Source organism: Tenrec ecaudatus, chromosome 10 (assembly GCF_050624435.1).
Source record: "Tenrec ecaudatus isolate mTenEca1 chromosome 10, mTenEca1.hap1, whole genome shotgun sequence".
NCBI lineage: Eukaryota > Metazoa > Chordata > Mammalia > Afrosoricida > Tenrecidae > Tenrec > Tenrec ecaudatus.
Genome location: NC_134539.1, coordinates 111735628 through 111754206, shown reverse-complemented (window position 1 = coordinate 111754206; position 18579 = coordinate 111735628). Strand labels below are relative to the sequence as shown.

At 45.8% G+C, this 18579-nt stretch overlaps 1 protein-coding gene across 1 annotated transcript in view; it reads right to left on the bottom strand.

The window, feature by feature from the left end:
• BLMH (bleomycin hydrolase) overlaps positions 1-11243 on the bottom strand; it is a 42878-nt gene extending 31635 nt beyond the window's left edge. The window contains exons 1-6 of the mRNA XM_075561261.1: positions 11050-11243; positions 10588-10785; positions 7700-7809; positions 6745-6886; positions 6080-6168; positions 4378-4470 (exon numbers count right to left, since the gene is read on the bottom strand). Coding sequence (XP_075417376.1) covers positions 4378-4470; positions 6080-6168; positions 6745-6886; positions 7700-7809; positions 10588-10785; positions 11050-11062 — 645 coding nt within the window. The 5' untranslated portion in view covers positions 11063-11243. The remainder of the gene's footprint in view (positions 1-4377; positions 4471-6079; positions 6169-6744; positions 6887-7699; positions 7810-10587; positions 10786-11049) is intronic.
• Between the last annotated feature and the right edge of the window lie 7336 nt (positions 11244-18579).

Genomic DNA, 18579 nt, shown 5'->3' with positions numbered 1-18579 from the left:
AAGCAGGGAGCTAATAACAATGGGTACAAGAAACAAGAAAATTTCTAAGACTGATTACAGGGACAATTGCACAACTATTTTTTCATATATTTAAGCCACTGAATGGTATCGTACACAAAGTATATGTTAATAAAGTGCTTAAAAAAATAAAACAGGGCCAAAAGACTTTTCACCATCTACCTTTATATATTTTTGATGTTTGACCCTTCATTAACTGTTCCAGAAATTACAAGAATTGTTCAAACAAAAGTAGAATAAAATAAATAAGATCAAAGAATAAAGAGAAAATACAAGTACAGATAACTAAGCTCCATTTTGGGGGGTAATGGTTTGTAGGTCTGGGCAAGCTTCGGCATATATGCTGTTTTTAACCGCTGAGCGCTCTCGCTAAAGGACCCCTTAAGCCGACCGTAACGGCCCTGGCCCTTTTCAGGGCACTGGCAACTAGCGTTTGGGGCTTTAAGTAGGGGGCTTGTTTTAAGTAGAGAGGGTTCCGGAAAAGAACGCAGCAATAATCCTAACTGGAAAAGCAAACACTGCATTTCTAGATCTGCCAAGGGTGTCACTTCACCAAGCAACCTGTACCTCTCTTTTCTCAGAAAAGGTGTCTTTAGCATAAACACATTTCTTTTGAATCTACCCAAGTCTTATGGCTATTTGTTTAAGTCACCATTTTAACTTGCCCATAAGGCTAGGTAAAGCACAGGTACTAATTTGTGGTTTTAAAGCCAAAGCTAGACTCTTCATTACCAAAGAGTCAGGTTCAATAAACAGGAGTCATATGGGGGCTGTAAAAATCTGAAAACCTACCATCCGCCTCTGTAGTCAACACTTTAAGAAAAGTCATTAAGCAAATGACCCTGTAAAACATCTTGACTCAGGAACTTGGTAAAGCGTGTCCTAGTTCTCCATGGAGGGGAGGGTAGGGGAGGAAGGACAGGTGAGCATTCTGGACCTGATTCTTGTCAGTGTTGACCATCCTCTACCCATGCGTGGTCAGGGTATGGATCTTCAGTATCTATCACAAACATCAAAGGCTAACAGAGTGTTTGTGCAGGGTCCTTTTCTGCAACCCTTTTCAGAATGGAATCTGCATCCCACTATACCCCATCTAACTCCAAATGAAAGCAAACGAGGCAACAGATCTGGCCTCTGCGGGAGAGGTCACTCCAAAGCAGAAAGGGAAACAGTAACATTTGCTGAGCTGCTAAGCTGTGCAGCCCCTGTTCCTTGCTTTCTTATGCTTCATCCTTTATTCACTCCTCACACAAAGCCAATGAGAAATACATTAAATCCCAAAGGAAACATCAGATTAGGTTATTTTTCCAGAATCACAGGACTATTCAATGGTAGGGCCAGAACACTAACCCTTATCTGATTCTAAAGCTTGTTTTTGCTTTTTCCCTACTACACCAAGCCATCGCTCTTCAGCAAAAACACTGAAGAAGAAAGACAGCACTAGATCACGTCAATGCACTTGGTAGAAAAGGAAACCACTCCAAGCATCTGTCCAGCCAATGCCTGAGCAGCAGCTCGGGGTGAAGCACTGGACTAAACACTACACGTGAACCAACTCGGCCAGGGACACAGGGCTGCTAAGTAGTAAGGTCAGAACTCGGCCAGCCTGCCACCACAGCCCGTGTTCTCAACCATTCCACTACCCGACCGCTGAGGAATTTCAGAGGAAAACCCGAGGGAAGCATCAGGAAGCACTGTCCCACCAGCCTGGGAGAAAGAGGTGACAGTCTACTTCTGTACAGATGTGCAGCCTTGGAAACCCTGTAAGCAGTTCTAACGGTCCAAAAGGGCTGCTAGGGGCCAGTCTGATGGCAGTGGGCTTGATTTTGGGGTTTAATTAAACGCAAAGGATCTTGAAAGGTGGGGATTAGCCGAATGATTCCTACTTATCACTAAAAAATGGGAAATATTTATTCTTTTCTCAAAGCAATTTGTTTTATGCAGATTCATACTGGATTATGGATAGTATCATGGCATAGAGTTTTCATTGCTTCAATATTACCTTTAATTATTATTTACCTTTACCTTTCATATTACCTTTAATATTCATGATTTTAACAGATACAACCATCGACAGCTACCAGCTTTATTCTTATAGAATAAAGCCAAAAAAATGTTGGCAGCTGCCAGAGATGTCTCACAGCTCTGCCTTTCTAGCTAACTTGCTGTCAATCACAGGCCATAAAGAAGACCCCCTGTGGAGTAGTGCGTATGAGTCGGGTCGACAGCCACGAGGTCAGCAGCTTTAAACCAGCAGTCGCTCCGCAGGAGAAACACAGGGCTTTCTACTCCCAGAAAGTTAAGTCTCGGAAATTCTCAGGGACCGTTCTACTCCGCCCTACAGGGTGGGTGTCAACTCAAGGGCAGTGAGTGTGAGGGGTTTGTTGTGGACACTATAAACGTATGCCTCCGTCACACATGTTGTGACGGTGCGTCCTCACGCACGCTGCTGCACACATAATTGCACTATGAGCTGAGTGGGACTCCCTTCTGCTCTTTCCAGTGGCTTCCCTGTGAAACCTTCAGACCCCGAATGAGTCACTCCCTCCTCCAGGAACCCTGACGCCTTTGTACACACCTCCAGCACAGACTCTCTAGGTGGTGGATGTGTTCTTATCCCCACGACATTGAACTTGAGCACACAGTTGAGTACCGTGCTTTCTCATCTTTGCCTCCACGGCGTCACTCGGGGTATTCAATACTGATCAAATGCAGACATGAACGAATGCACGGTACAGGCCATGGCTCTAGGGACTGGAGGGCACAGACCACCAGACAAAAGTGGAAGTTGTCAAACGCGAACAGAATGTTTAAAGATCGCTGCCTTAGGCATTAGAGGTCATTTACAACAGTCACACGGTCTACTATGCTGATAACAACAAACTCAAGAGGCACATGCTGTCCCGTCAAATCATCAAAAAACATTTCCATCCTGAAGGACAAACAATGCTGTCGGTGACTGAACAGTGCTCGTAACGCTACAGAGAAGACCGGTTACTATAACAATTATTCAAAGTTATGCACCAACCACTTATGTGTTCAAGACGAAGAAACAAAAGATTTTAACCCACTTCTACACTCAAAAATCGACCAAGCAAGCAACCAAGATGTATTGATAATTACTGGTGATTGGAATAGAGTAATTAGAAAGATTGAGTGATGAAATTTTGCAGTATCAGAGTTACAAATATGTGATTTATGGACAACTTCTACTTGCCCTTTAGTGTTATGTAAATCTGAACCTACCCCAACCTCTACCTGGAATGAATTCTTTATCACACGCACCCTCACTTTCTGTACAAACCGCTTTTAAATCACTGAAACGTTTTCCAGTTTAGCTAAGAACTGTACACAGATGTTCCATCGCACCTACAAATGTCACTGGAAAAACTTAAGTCACAATTAGGAAAATATCACATTGGTTAGCTGGGGCTTCTCTGTACCTGTTTTCAACCTCATGCATACAACTATACCTGGTTACCGCACCAGATGGAATCAAATTAACTACATCTGCTGAGAGGTCAGCAGTTCAAAACCACCAGCTGCTCCTCAGGAGAAAGATGAGACTAGCTAGTCCCGCAAAGACTCAGTCTTAGAAATCTACAGAGGCTGTTCTGTTCTGTCCTACAGGGTCACTATGAGTCAGAATCAATTCAATCAACAGATGGAAAAATGCAGTATCATCAGAACAAACACCGAGTCAACGACAGAGCAGACCATCCATTACTCACATGCAAGGTTAAGTTGAAGTTTGAAAAAAATTGAAACAAATTCATGAGCGCCGAAGTATGGATCTGAAAATACCCAAGTGAATGCACGTACTGAATAATAATGACTTAAGACTGATAAGTCTGTCTTGGAAGAAGTACGGCTGCAGTGCTCCTTGGAAGGGAGGATGGTGAGAGTCTCAAAGATGCCAATACTTCATTTCACTTACTTGGACATGTTATCACAAGGGGCTAGTTCCTGAAGAAGGATGTCATGCTTAGTAGAGAGTTAGGAAACAAAGAGAAAGACCTTCAGTGAGACAGACTGACACAGTGGCTGCAACAAGAGGCTCACACAGAGTAACAGTTATGACGATGCTCTAGGACCAGGCAACGTTTTATTCTGTCCTGCATCATAGGGGCTCGCTATGAGTTGAAACCAACTCAACGACGCCTTCTGGGAATTCAAAGACCGAAGTATAAGTTCCATATGAAAATGCAAAGTGAGTTTATACATCAGCTTTTCTAGCTGTGAAATAAATAATACAATGTAACACTTATTGTAAGGACTGTGCTTCCCAATCAGTCTAATATTGGGGATATTCCGAAAGTTCTCTCAGAGAGTCACAGAAATCCAAACACCGGGCCTTACCTCCTCCATCATGGTGTCCTGTGTGGCGGAGATCTCGCCTTTGGTCGCCCCACTATGTACCAGGTTCCGCAGTCGTATACAGAATTCTCTCATCTAGGAAAGAAATCCATTTAGCATTTCAACTGTCCAGGACTCAACAGGCCCTGCTAGTTCTCTTTAGAAGGATAACTCAGCCAAGATCCTACACACAAAGTTCTCAAAAGCAAATGTGTTTTCCCTCAACCATCACTTAACACTCAGACAAAAAACACCTGGGTGGATTATCCCCAGCAAGTAACAGACACACAACTAGGTATTGCCGTACCACTGATAGTCCCCTCTGTGACAGGACATGCCTGGAGATGGGAAAGCAGCTGACTGTCTCCTGTCTAGAGTTCCTAGGTGGTGTAAATGGTGAACATCCTTGGCTGGTAACCCAGAAGTTGAAGTGCAAGTCCAATCAGCGGTGTTCAAAAGAAAAGCCTGGCAATCGACTTTCTGCCCCACCAATATCTGCCACTGAAACCCCCCGGGAGTCCAATGCGACTTTGACATTGTGGCATCGACGAGTCAGAGGTCAGCTCAGTGACACTTAACAGCCCATGGTTTCTATTACGTTTAGGAAGAAGTAAGACCCAATGATGAGCTATGCCACTCTACAATTTGTATTTAGATTCTTCTGTTCTCTACCAAATACGTGGAGCACCTCCCAACGACTGTTTCCATTTCTGTTGCTTTTTGAGAGAACACCCCATGCTTAGAGCAAAGATGCACCTCAATGTACCTTGAATGCTAAACATCTTGTCCCTACACACAACAGAATCCAGTCTTTAGCTAAGGATACCTAGCTTCTTGGGCGGAAAGAGTCTAATTTTAAAGTTGGGGGGGGGGGATCTGTAGTTTATTTTAAAATGTAATCTTTCCCCTAGAAACGACTAATATGACTTTAGAATCACAGATTATGACAACAGGTCTGTCAAGTCTCAGCTCAAAATAAGGGCTCTGCTGGGTGGAGTGGCAATTCGATAGGGTGTATACGCTTCTTTGGGTGAGTGAGTTGTGCAGAGAAGAAAGAGTGAATCAGTAAAATAATCGAGATGCATAACCATTAATGTGGTCTGAGGAAGTCTCTGTTCTGTCTAGTATACTCAGCATATCCTTTAGGAAAGTCTCATAAACAATTCTTTTTGGTTTTATTAGTGCATCGGAACCTGGCACCTGCTGTGCAGGAGAATGATGTGGCGGCCTGCTTCTGTAAGAGGAACAGCCTGGGGAATCGACAGGGAAGTTCTACCCTGTCCTGGCAGGCAGCTTTGAGTCAGAATCAGCCCGTGGCTGTGTGTTTGCGCTTCTATTGCCACATAAAACGCTCCTAGCACGCCCCTACAAGAACTAAGGGAAAGAAAGAGCACCCACTGTACTTACGTTAACGGAGTATGCTGTAAAATCCTGGACCTTTCCAGCCTAAACACTCCCACAAAACAGTAACATCACCAGAAACAGAAGTAGAGGATTTTCACTTCAAGGAAAATAAAATTTTAATCCCAATTACTTAAAGTTATGTATTAGCTACATTCCTTGTTGTAAAGATCGACACCAGCTGCTGTCTTGTACAAAACCCGCACACACTGAGAAGGCCCGGAACCCCTTTGCAAAACCAGGGGAGAATTTTTAAGAAGCTGAGTAACCTACATTCAAGCCTACTTTATTCCATATGCGGTACCTTATGATTCAGAATATCATTCATCCTTCTGGTTGCCTCTGTTGTGTAACATTCAGGAAAACATTTCTTGGGAACAACACCATATTTTTCTAAAAGGAAAAAGATATATATGCATGTAGTGTTCAATAAGGTTAAAGAAATGCCAGCATTAGAAACCCTGGTAAAAATAGCTTCTGCCGTAACATTTTTAATATGGGGTTATATTTTATTGGTCTAATTCAGAACATTTAATAATTTATGCTTTGTACTATTAAACAGGCTGCTTAATCTGTACTTTGATCTTAGAATTAATTTTATCTTTTATCTATATTTATCCTTATCTATCATATTTATCTATATTATGAAGTACTCAGCATGATGAGTGTTTTCCAGTGGAAACCTTTTAAAAAATGTTTTAGAGAGTTTCCATTTCAATATATCTCTTGATGACATTAATAAATAATCAGTGAACTTTTTCATGGGAAGTTAGTTCTACTTACCTCTTCTTTCTCCAACACAAGCTCACAATAAATACTCTTGACTTAAGAAAGGTACTTTAGAGTTGGGAGTGAGAATGAAGACCAGTTCTGCTCAGGACATAACCATAAAGGAAACGGATTATACTGTGACTACACAGCCTAGCTTGAGGATGCCGAGTCTCAGTTCCGTTGGAGAGAGGTTCTTACCAACAATGTTGACAAGCATGTCCCATTGTCCACCATCGTTTGCAGGGTTCGTAAGCAGATACTGCACCAGCCTTCCATCCTCAGGCTCCTTTTTCTGGGCTATGTCCACAAACGCATGCAAGAAGAAATAGCAGCGTTCAACCTAGGATAAAGGAAGTTAAATCAAAGTAAGAGAGAGTCAACAACTCAAGTGATATTACTAATACGACTAGACTCTGTGTGAACCCAAAGCAACAGGCATTTTTTTAAAAACCAAAGATGATATTTAAACATCAAGGTTTGGCTTCATGAAGTCTTATATTTGTGTATCTATTCCAATAGTTTATTCAGAACAATACACTACTTTGTTTTAAAACAAAATATAATTCTTAAAGCATCTTCAATCATGAAACATTAGAGTTTTAAGGAGCTCTGGTGAGCTGGGTGTTAGGCACTGGGCTACTAACCACAAGATCAGTGGTTCGAACCTACTACCCATTCCCACAGGAGAAAGATGAGGTTGTCTGTTCTATATAGGTTTATTCCCAGAAACCCAACATCAGGTCATGATGAGTCACAGTCAACTTGATGGCAGTGGGGTTTTGGCATACATCACAGATCAAAAAATAGAATAATGCCGTTTACAATTTTTCAGACAAACATTACTGGTAGAAAGGGCATTAAGTCCTAGAAAGACCAATAAATGCTAAAAAGGGAAATTTATTGAGAAAAAAAAGAAGAAAGCATAAGGCTGAGTCAGTAGACTTATTACTCCATAGCAAAAAGTAGCCAAATACCAATCAAAAGCAGTCCTGTCTCTGAAAGGAACCAACTTTGGTGACGCTGGCAATCAGAATAAGTGGGCCCCATTTTTAATGGAAGCGCAAATTAGAACTGGAGAAGCAAAGAATGAAGAGGCAGTCTCTGGCCAGGCTGGCATTGAAATAAAAAGAATCTCACAAGATCAGTCCCATACCTTGTCCCAGAAAAATAGATAAGATTGACTAAACTCAAATTCTTCAATATTTAATTTTTTCATGAATGGAAGTCTCATAACATTCAGACAAGAAAAGATCCAGCATCGCCCTGAAACAAGAAAGCAAACCAAGAAATTAAGGTGAGGGTTTACACAGACTACATTTCTCCAACAGTACTTTCCAATATTGAACTCACGACCAGGTCTTGGATAATTCAAGACTAATTCAGAAAGAGCAGGATTAAAAATAAAATTCAAGAAAGGTAGTGATTACAAATTCCATTTTATGTGCAAAGGCTCACTTAATACCCTTAACACATTAAAACCAAGTCTTGCATATCACATAGAATCACATGACAAATCACCTGAACAAATCGCATTAAAAAGAAACATCAAAGAAGCATGAGCAGGGATCATTAATTGAGATCATTCAATGGCCAAAAGGGACAATGGGGGAAAAAACAAACCATTTTTTTCCAGTTCATCATAACACATGTGTGAAATAGAGAAACTTTTTTTTTTCAACTGATAAAACTCAATACTGGATTTGGGGAAATAAACATTATTATACACTGGTATGGGATAGAAACCTAATTTGGCAATACTTATCATATGCTTTAAAAAGTCTCCACCCTTTAATCTAAAATATAGTACATGCTTGACTATATAGCAACACTAACTTAAATCAATCCCTTCTCTCCCAAGTATTGAGTCAAAAAAGGGATTATTGTGGCTAAGTCGATTATGTAAATATGTAAAGACATAGATGAAGTAACAAATAGTCTATACCTCAAATACAAATTTGGTCATTTAAAGGCACACGTTTTAAAAATCAGTTAACATAATCAATTGACTTGCTGTGCTTTTTGTGCTTTCACATTTCATTAAGTACTTGAATTACTTAATTCTTCACATGCGCTTTGCCATCATTGAATCCACGTTTCAATCATCAAACAGGTGCATCTAGTTTTCCATTTAGTACACTCGAAATACAAAAGGTTTGAATTTATGCGTGATGGCTGTCCTTAAAAATGTTTATGTCTTGTGATGAGTTGTATGAGCCCCTAATAAAGCGATTAAAAATGTTTATGTCAATCTTCAAATATATATGTATGAGGGGCTTAAAAATATTCATGAGAAAACTTCATTATCTTTTCACTCCATTTTTCCCATCAACCTTTGGAAGGCCTCTTGTACAAGAACATCTTTGATTTCTCCCACGAGTGGCAATCACAATCTCTACAACGGCGTTACAGAGGTGATTTTTAAAAGGCCTACCATTTCCCTTTGTAGGGTCACATCCAAGAAAGCGAGTGTGTTCAAACATTCCGCTGATCAAAAGCCTGATTTTAGCCAACAATCTCTCCAAGTAACCAAGGAAGCACAGAATGAGTTCATTTCAGAGTAATGTCTTCAGTAAACTGTACTTTGTTTCCAAATAAATTAACTAAGAATGACCATTTTGAGTCTTTCTCAGACCTCAAATATAGGGTAACTCCATTTTCTGAAGAAAAAAATCAAGAGGGAAAAACCCAGCTTTTATTTGGGTATAACTCTTTAACTGCCATGAAAATATATTCACAATGGAAAGGAAAAAGGGAAGCGGTGTATCTAACACTGTAGAATATCCACAACCTAGTAAGCATGTGTACCCATTCACAAAATAAAGCCCAAGTGTATGTATTAAGCATAAATCTCTGGTATTGTATGTGCTGGCTGACATGTTCCAAAGATTCTAGTTTAACAATATTTGTAACAAGTTTTGTTACTAACAAAATTTGTAACAATTTTGTTAGCAAAAAATTACATTGTCTTTCAAAAGTATAGTTCACTTACTTTTGTGTATCCATGTGTTGTCTCTCTCCTGCCCACTATTTCTACAAGCGGGAATCCAAATCAACTGTTAGTCTAAAGACTGCATGAAAATGACATGCCCAGTTTAGGCGCTGTCTCTTTTGCATATACAGGTGGCACTTTTATACAGACCTGCTGCGCAGTGACATTTCTACGCTATTCCCTAAGAGGTCACTGATCCCTAAGCTATGTGGAACCACTGCAACATGGCTGAGTCATGCCAACACCACCCAAAAGGCATCTTACTATAGCAAAACATCAATTATTCCTAAGGGCATGATTTTTCCCCTTAAAGTTTAAAACCAACTTTACGGAGGTAGCATTTCCATCTGATGAAACACATTCGTGTCAAGTAGGCACATGATGAGTTCTGCATGGCCCAAAGCAAGCGCCCTTGGTTTACTTTCTGTCAACCTTGATGCCTTAGACTTGAAGTTTAAACGCAGGAGAGTGACCTTCAAACATCCTTTTAGTCCAATCTGATTAAGAGACAATCTTCTGTCTCTAGATTCCTGAGTGACCAGTCTTTCACTATAGCTGCTTTCCTGACAGTGGTGCTGAAAAGTAGATGGCAAAACAGGGGGAGTGAAAACTGAATTTTTTTTTTTCAATAGGACACCTGGTTGGGCTGGCCGGGTAAGGAAGATGGAGGCCAGCAGCCAAAGAGCACATTTTAAAATAACATTTGGATGGCAGTTTGGTGCAATTACACTGGGACTGCTCTAGTTCATACATGTGGACATGAACTTCAGGGCAATCCCGCGGGGAGTTCTCCAGGGCATAACCGTTTGTGTGTGTCCTGTTTTGTTACCAGGCTAGGTGTCCGCCAGACACGACACTGCAATCCCGGGACTTCAGGGCAGGGTCTGAAATGGCACTCCAGCAGATCGCTATGGGCAGGTGGTTTTGGTCCTCAAAGGGAGTGAAGGACAAGGACAGTGTCCTCAGACCGGCCTGTGTGCCTGTGGCCGTTCTCTAGCAGGAGACTACCAGTTCTTCCCATGCCAAGCCCTGTACTCGGTGCACGCTCTCACCTGAGCTCTTCTGGTTGGTGACCGGCTTGCCTTCCTGCGGCACGACGTGCTGGAACACATGCTGCGCACCCTGGACCGTGGCCCTCTTCAGACAGATGTCCAGCAGGTCGTGGGTGGTCCCGACATTCTGGGCAAGTACGAACTGAGGGTCGGAATTCAGTTTGTGAATCAAAGCAGTGACCTTCTCCGAATTCAGTCCTGTTGGGAAGCCCAAAGGGATTATCAACAAAGAGGGCAGCTCACCCGGCGCTCCCACCCCCCCGGGGATCTCTGGGGGAGCCTCCTGGGGGACCTGCGGAAGCGGCCTCCCGCAGGATGCTGTGTCCCGCCAGGCCGCCCCAGGCCAGCGGCATCCCCGCCGTCGTCGCCGGCCCCCGCCCTTCCCCACGGCCCGGCCTCGGGCCAAGCGGGGTCCCCGAGGGGACCCAGGCGGGGCTCCGGCCCGGGAACCCGGCGCCTCACCCGCGTGGCTCATGGCGCCCCTGGGCCTCGCAAACAAACGGTAGTTGGGGGTCGTCGGGCAAGCGCCGGGGTCGCACTGCGGATCGCTGCCTGCGCGGCGCGACCAGCCTGTCTCTCCCGGAGCGCCGGAAAGAGGAAACCGGCCTGCTGGCGGCGGGGACGCGGAGGGCGACGGAAACGGGGTCCGCCGAGGGACAAAACTTGCCCCCTCGCGTTGCTGAGTCAGCGTCGGCCCGGCGAGCCCCGCCCCGGGGCGGGGCCAGGGGCGGAGTCGGAGACGCGCCCGCGCCCGGAGCCCGACCCGAAGCTGCGGGGCCTCGGGCCCGGGCTTGGGCGCCGGCCCGTTTGATGGTCACCGCAGCCTGCCCACTGGCCCCCTTGGCGGCGCCGGCGTCCTCGGCCAACTGCGACCTCGCTCCGCTCCGGGAGGCGCTGAAGGGTTTCCAAGTTGGGGCCTGGCCGTAAAGGTTTTCGTGTTGGGGACTGCGCTAAGGGATCTCAAATTAAACGGAGGGTTTGGGGATGGGCCGATCCGAATCGGCATAGACCCCAGGGTCACCGGCTCTAGGGTGGCTGGACACGTAACCAGTCTCCAAAGCTTCCTCCCATAAGCATCCGTTGCTAAGCAATCACTGCCTTTTCCTTGGCAACCTGTTGTTTGGATTCTCATCCGAACCACATTCTTGTGTTGGAGGAGAAAGGTGACCCAGTCTTTGGGATCACCCGCTCCCAAGCTGAGGACAGCGCCGCACATGCATCTGCTCCGTTTGCGGTCGTGTGGTGGCTTGATTCTGCTCCGATGCTGGAATTTTACACACAACTGTGTCTAGGCCCATAGGGTGGCCCCGGGTGCACAAATTTGAGTGGGGCTTCCAGACTAAGACAGATTAGGAAGACTTGGTGACCTACTTCTGAAAAGTAGCCAATGAAAACCCTGCAAATCACAATAGAATATTATCTGAAGACCCTGGGCCGTACAAATGGGCAAGTGCTCCACGACTAACCACTAACAATTTAGTGGTTCGCTCTCACCCAGAGATGCCTCCAAAGGAGACCTGGTGATCTGCTTCAGAAAGGGTGCAGCCTTGAGAACCCCCGAAGCAGTTCTCCTCTGCACACATCACACTGAACCGCAATCACAACATCATAGTGTTGAAAGATGAGCCCCCCTGGGGCTCAAAATACACAATGGCCTTGAGAGTGGATGTGCGCATTGTTGTCTCTGGTACAGGATCCAGCAAGGTTTCATTCCACTGGAGCTGACTCCATAGCGCCAAATGACAGTAAGTGCTTCAAGGAAATGTCCATCCTGGGCTCCATCATGCCCTAGCACGTACTGCGGGGCTGAACTAAGGGGAATCACACCCACACACAAACACTGCCATCGAGTCGTTGCTGACTCAGAGACCCCCTGTGGGTTTCTAAGACTGTAACTGTTTCCCGGGAGTAGAAAACCCAGTCTTTCTCCTGCAGAGCGGCTGCTGGTTTCCAACTGCCGACCATGAGGATCGCAGCCCATTTTGTAACCACTACATCACCAGGCTCTCATAAATGAAACTTTGCTTTGCCAGACCCTCCACATAACCTACAAAGGATGCTCCCCTCCCCAGGCTTTCAATATAACCCCTTTTTGTAAGGTTTTGAGATTGTGAAGAGCTTCTACATTGTTTTGCTGTTTTGCATGTATGCGTGTGCCCTGAATTCTCAACCGCGGGTGGGGTGTTGGGGTGGAACCCAGAGGTGCTAGACACAAAGCTGTCTGTATTGAGCCTGACGCTGCTGCTCCTGACAGTAGGAGTCTCCCTTGGAAGCAGAAATCTAGGTCCTGAACTGAACACCATCCTTAGTTCTAAGGAACTCATATCGGAGACAATTCCACACTCAGATGCCAATCAGTCCTTTGTGAAGTCAGTCTCTGTGTCGCTAGAGAAATCTAGCTGAAGTTTGAAGAGACCACAATAGCAACGCTCTCCAACAATCACTCTATTTTAAGGTTTTCTCCTCCTCTGGAAAAAAAATGGCGGGGGGAGGGTAGCATGAACAGTTATGCTGAAAGAAATCATTGGCCCTTTCACAAACTGATATTCAAGCGTGCTGCCCAACTCAATGCATGTCCTTGCTGTCCAGCTGATTTTGACTCACAGTGACCTCACGTCTGCAGAATAGAACTGGGCTCCGTTGGAAAGGAGGTCTCTAGGACCTCCCATCTCTACGTGGGTTCAAGCTGGCAACGTGTCAGCTGGTTCTCAAACACTTGTTCTACCCAAGGATTCCAGCGCAATATATAGAATTGAATTCATAGTGGCTTATCCAATCCCTGCCATGGGCTAGGCACTGAGCTGGCTGCTCATGATGAAGAAACCAACAAGGTGACATAGAGACTAACAAAACTCAACCCAGTCACCAAGAAAGGCACAGTGCAGCGAGGAAGAGCTGCGAACACAACTTTGAGACAAGGGTGGCACACCACCTGTGTCATGGAAGCAATGGGGAGGGTAGAGGTGCCCGGGGGAACCAAAGAGAAACCCTAAGGGGTGACAAGTAAGCATTGTCTGGAAGAGTGGATGCTTTGTTTCAAGGTGAAGTTTGAAAGGCAAGTGCAGTCGAGGCACCTTCAAGGGCGCAGAGACATTAAAGGCTGCAGCACAGTGGCACTGAAGGAGCTGCACCGCAGTCTGATGTGGTTAAGGGTAAGGAACATATTGGGAGCAGTGGGAGGCAGAGGACTGGAAAGGTAGGTTTAGGCCAGGAGATGAAAGGTTTTATATGCTGTGCTTGGGCATCTGGACTTTGCCCTTCGGGTAATTAGAAGCCAAAATATGTTTTTAATCAGAGGAGTGATAGGCTTAGATCTGTGTAAAGAAAATGCCTGGTGGCAGTGGGAAGATGGTTTGCAAGGGAGAGATTCTGGAGCTGGGAAGACTGGGCAGAAGCCCATTTCAGCAGTGTGCTTGGGAGCAGATGAAAGCCTTCCGTTTCAGAAAGAGGAGAGGCACGAGGTTGAGCATCTCCATTGAGTAAGAGGATGGGTGGTGATGGGTGACTATTAACCAAAAGAGGAAATACAGAAAGGCAGGCATTTTCGAAAGGGTGAAAATGTGGGTAATCCATTCTGTTTGGGCCACACCTAGTTTGGGGGGGCACACCAAGTTTGGGGGGGCACACCAAGTTTGGGGTGCCTACGGGCTCCCCACGGAGAGAATTCTCGACATCCCCAAACATGTAAGTTATAGTTAGAAAGATGAGCGTCAACAGGGCTGCTGAAGTAAAAAGGATAGAATGACAGAGACATGAGGGTACTGGATGGCAGCCTATAGATGTGCAGGGTGTTTATGCACAAGGTGCGGGCTGAGCAGGCTGCGGGAGGCAGAAATCCTGTCCAAGCTTTGTTTGCCAAGTCTTGCACCCCTGCCTGGGACTCTGCCTAATCCGAGTGTGCTGCCCCTCTCAGCCTTCAGGAAGTAGCAGTTCAAAAGGCAGTAAAGGTAGGGGAGCCAGCTGGAAAGAAGAAACAAAACACACAGCACAGTCAGCAAGATAGGAGGAGACCTAGAGATTTACATGCTGCCACTTTGAGGAGCCGTGGGGTCACACATTGGCCAGCTAGCCACTAGGTCAGAAATTTAAAACCACTGGCCGCTCTGCAGGAAAAAGATGGGGCTTTCTACTCCCCCCAGTAGTTAGTCTCAGAAACACACGGGCAGTTCTACCCTGCCCCGTAGGTCCTATGGTGTGGACTCCATGACAGAGAGTGCGTGGACCCCACAAAAACTGGACGATACTGAATGGTCCTGAGAGCCGTAGCAAAGTCAGGTCAGCAGTGGGATTGGCAGTTGAGTGACAGATGGTCTAGAGAGGGCAGTTTCAGCAGAAGAGCAAGGAGGTGAGGGTGGAGGCTGGGTGGGGCCAAAGCCATATTGCAATGAGTTGAGAGGGAGGCAAGTAGCAAGAAGCTCTTTACGGGGACAAGGGCAACTCATGTCTACCTGAAGGAGGACAGGAAGGAGCCAGTACTGATGGTAACTTAAATATACGCCACATTTTCTAGAGCAAGAACATAAGGAAAGAGGAGAGGCTAGAACCACTGGGAGGTGGAGGGGACCAGTTTCACAGCTTACTGCCACCCCCTTCTTGTGGTGATAATGTTTCCCCATTCTGTGCCCTGAGATTCCTATCAGCATCTCTTTGCCAGGCTTCTTGCTCTGCCCTCAATGGCAGGGTGGCACCCATAGTACCAGCTTTCCACCCAGCAATTCACACCCATACGCGCAGCCCCCAGGTGGGTACAAAGAGGAGGTGCAAAAAAAAAACCTGGTTTCCCAGTGTGTCTGCCCCAATCAATGATGCACCCAATCAAACATTTCCCCAAGAAGAGGACTCTGGACGTCCTCCTGCAACTTGAGCCAGAAAAACATTTCAAGGCCCAGTGATATGCTGGTGCTGCAAAGAATTCTCTCTCTCTCTCTCTCTCTGCCCAGTGATACATTGGTACTACAGAGAATTCTCTCTCTCTTCTCTCTCTCTCTCTCTCTTTCTGCCCAGTGATACATTGGTGCTACAGAGAATTCTCTCTCTCTCTCCACCTCTCTCAAGGCCCAGTGATACGCTGGTGCTGCAGAGAATTCTCTCTCTCTCTGTCTCTCTCTCTCTCCACCTCTCTCAAGGTCCAGTGATACGCTGGTGCTGTAGAGAATTCTCTCTCTCGCTCTCTCTCTCTCTCTCTCTCCACCTCTCAAAAGGCCCAGTGATACGCTGGTGCTGCAGAGAATTCTCTCTCTCTCTCTCTCTCCACCTCTCAAAAGGCCAAGTGATACGCTGGTGCTGTAGAGAATTCTCTCTCTCTCTCTCTCTGCCCAGTGATACATTGGTGCTACAGAGAATTCTCTCTCTCTCTCTCTCTCTCTCTCTCAAAGTTTTTCATTGTGAATTGGGTGAAGGTTTACAGAGCAAATCAGCTTCCCATTAAGCATTGACACACATTTTGTTTCTAACCGTTGATTGCAATCCCCACAACCTAACATCACTCATCCCATTTCTACCCTGTGGTTCCCGTTTCTATTCCTACTTTCTTTCCGAACTCATCTGGCCTTCTGAATTTTGTCCTGGGTCAGATGCTGCCCTTTCGATCTCGAGGGACAGAGAAGCTTAGTGTGAAGTCAGCAGTCTTAGAGTAAAGACATCTTCCTAAGTCCTGTGAAGTGAGCCAGCTGTTACCATTGCTGATAAACCTGCCTATTGCTTCCCTGGGGCTCCACCCAGTTACAGCAACAGGGTCAGTCTCAGAGCAGATTGTGGAGGCTTCCTCCTCTCTGCGCCCGCTCCTCTGACGTCTCCCAGTCTTTGACACACGCTGCTGCTTCTTTGATGGAAAAGACCAGATTTTTATGTTGGATGGAAGTCTGGACGGCACACCAGCGCTGATATTCGGCAAGTCTCTGCAACGTAACAGGTTGTGGGCAGTGGCGTTTAAGGGTCATCATTATGGACTCAGAATTTGGTCAGGAAACTCCCTAAAATCTTCAGCACTCACAAGTTGATAACCTACTTGACTAAAGTCAGCCTCTAGATATCTTATTAGTCCCGCATGTTTTGTTTTGTTTTAAAATTTCTGAGTCAATATTGCAAATTGGGAAGCTTTTGTGGACAAATCTAGGTTTATTTTACCTCTTTTGAAAAGGTCAGCGGACTTGCCAGCCCCGGGCTAGCTGTGGCTCAGCAGTGCCCTCCACAGCTCACCATCCTCACTATTGTCCCATCCACAAGTGAGACCACATATCTGGTGCCACTTGTCACGGGGCTGACCTTCCAGGATGGTTTGCCTTTGTTGACCATTTCCTCCTCAAAAGGAGAGAGCAAAGAGACATCACATAATTTTCGTTAACATCTAGCTTGTTTACACTTCTTGCCTGGAGGTGTGAGGGGAGGTCAGCTGCTTACAGACATCCTCCCTGAAGGCAGTTAGTCACCACACTGCAAGGTAGGCCCTGCTCCTTGCTGTTCAAGGACAATGGACAGTCTGGTTCCTGTAGGTGGAGTGCACACCCCACTGATAATGGTCTCTATCAGTTGAGCCAGGGAACAGGCCAAACCAGCTCAGTGACATCCAAAGTTAGGCTGCCATCCTGAATCTAGGATCTGCCCATCTTGTCACATGTGTACCCCCAATCCCTCCTCTTCCTATTGCGTGGATACCCCTAGATCACCCCCTCCCATTAATGCATTACCTATAGCACAACCCCTTCCTGTGACATATGTTTTCACCTGTAATTAGGGAGCTTGCATGTCCCCAGAGAAGATAAAAGCCTCGGTTAGCATTAAAGACTCTCTCTCTCTCCACGTGGACCACCAAGCAGGACTGAGGTGAGCATGCTACTATGAAATGTGTCTGACTCCATTATTTCAATCTCTCTCTCTTTTATCTCTCATGTTCTCTATGACTTTACTATAATCTTATTATCACTGTACAATTGCGCCTACCGGACCCATGATGATGTGTTAGGGGCTGGCTTCCCCTGGCATGGAGGAACTTGAATTTTCCAGCCCCTGATATAGTGATTTGGACTGGTTTCAGTGACACTCTGGGTCAGAATAGAACTGCCGTTTCACGTATTTCCTAAAGTCTCACCTTTCTCCCTAGAACGGCTGGTGATTTAGAACTCCTGACCTGTGGTTAGCAGCCCGACACCTAACCCATGACACTACCAGGGCTTGCAAAGAGCCTAAATCGACTCCTTGACAGTGAATTTGAGAGTTTTTTTTCATGGAGTTGAGGAAGGTTATTTCTCCGTTTCCACCTTCATCCCATGCTCACCTCCACAATTCCTGCTGCCCTGGAATGAATGAGCAAAGTGAGCAGGTTCTGGCCCTGCTAAGTCCTGGGACTTCCTGGCCGCAAGGAGCCTGTATCTCTTCCCCAGTGATTTCCTCCCAGTGATTCCAAGGTGAGCTGGCAGCTTCAGGCATTCCCCTAGCATTCCTGCCCTTCCCTACAACCTCCGAGTGGGTGTAACCTAGCCCTTGCCTCCCTTCTCTCTGCCCAACGAACTCCAGATTTAGATCTTAAGTGTTTGGATATAATCACCATGAGCCATCAATTATCATGTTCAAATGTTGTCTGGTGTTTTGAAATGTACTGTTATACCTGTAATACTGTTCCCACCTCTGGCTGCGCCGTTTCTGTCCATCAGGGAGTTGGAAGCTCGCCCTTCACAGAGCATTTCCGGCAGAGGCAAACAAAGCACCAGCAAAGGCTCCCAGGTGTGCATGGACTCGGGTGTGATTTAAAACAGCAGAGAAGCTGGGGCCACTGCACAAGTCTTTGAATTATGGGAATTTGAAATGATCCGCTATAAGGTATTTATACATCTCACTATATGGACACACGTTGAAGCCGTGTGAAGCCCTCACAATGTTCAGCGTTGGGCAGGAACTGCATCCTCTCAAAATTGGTGGTGGCGCCTGCGTGGACTGGAAACAGTTGATGCTCTCGCCACGTGGCGGAGCCACTGTAGCTGGTAAAACAGCTCCTCC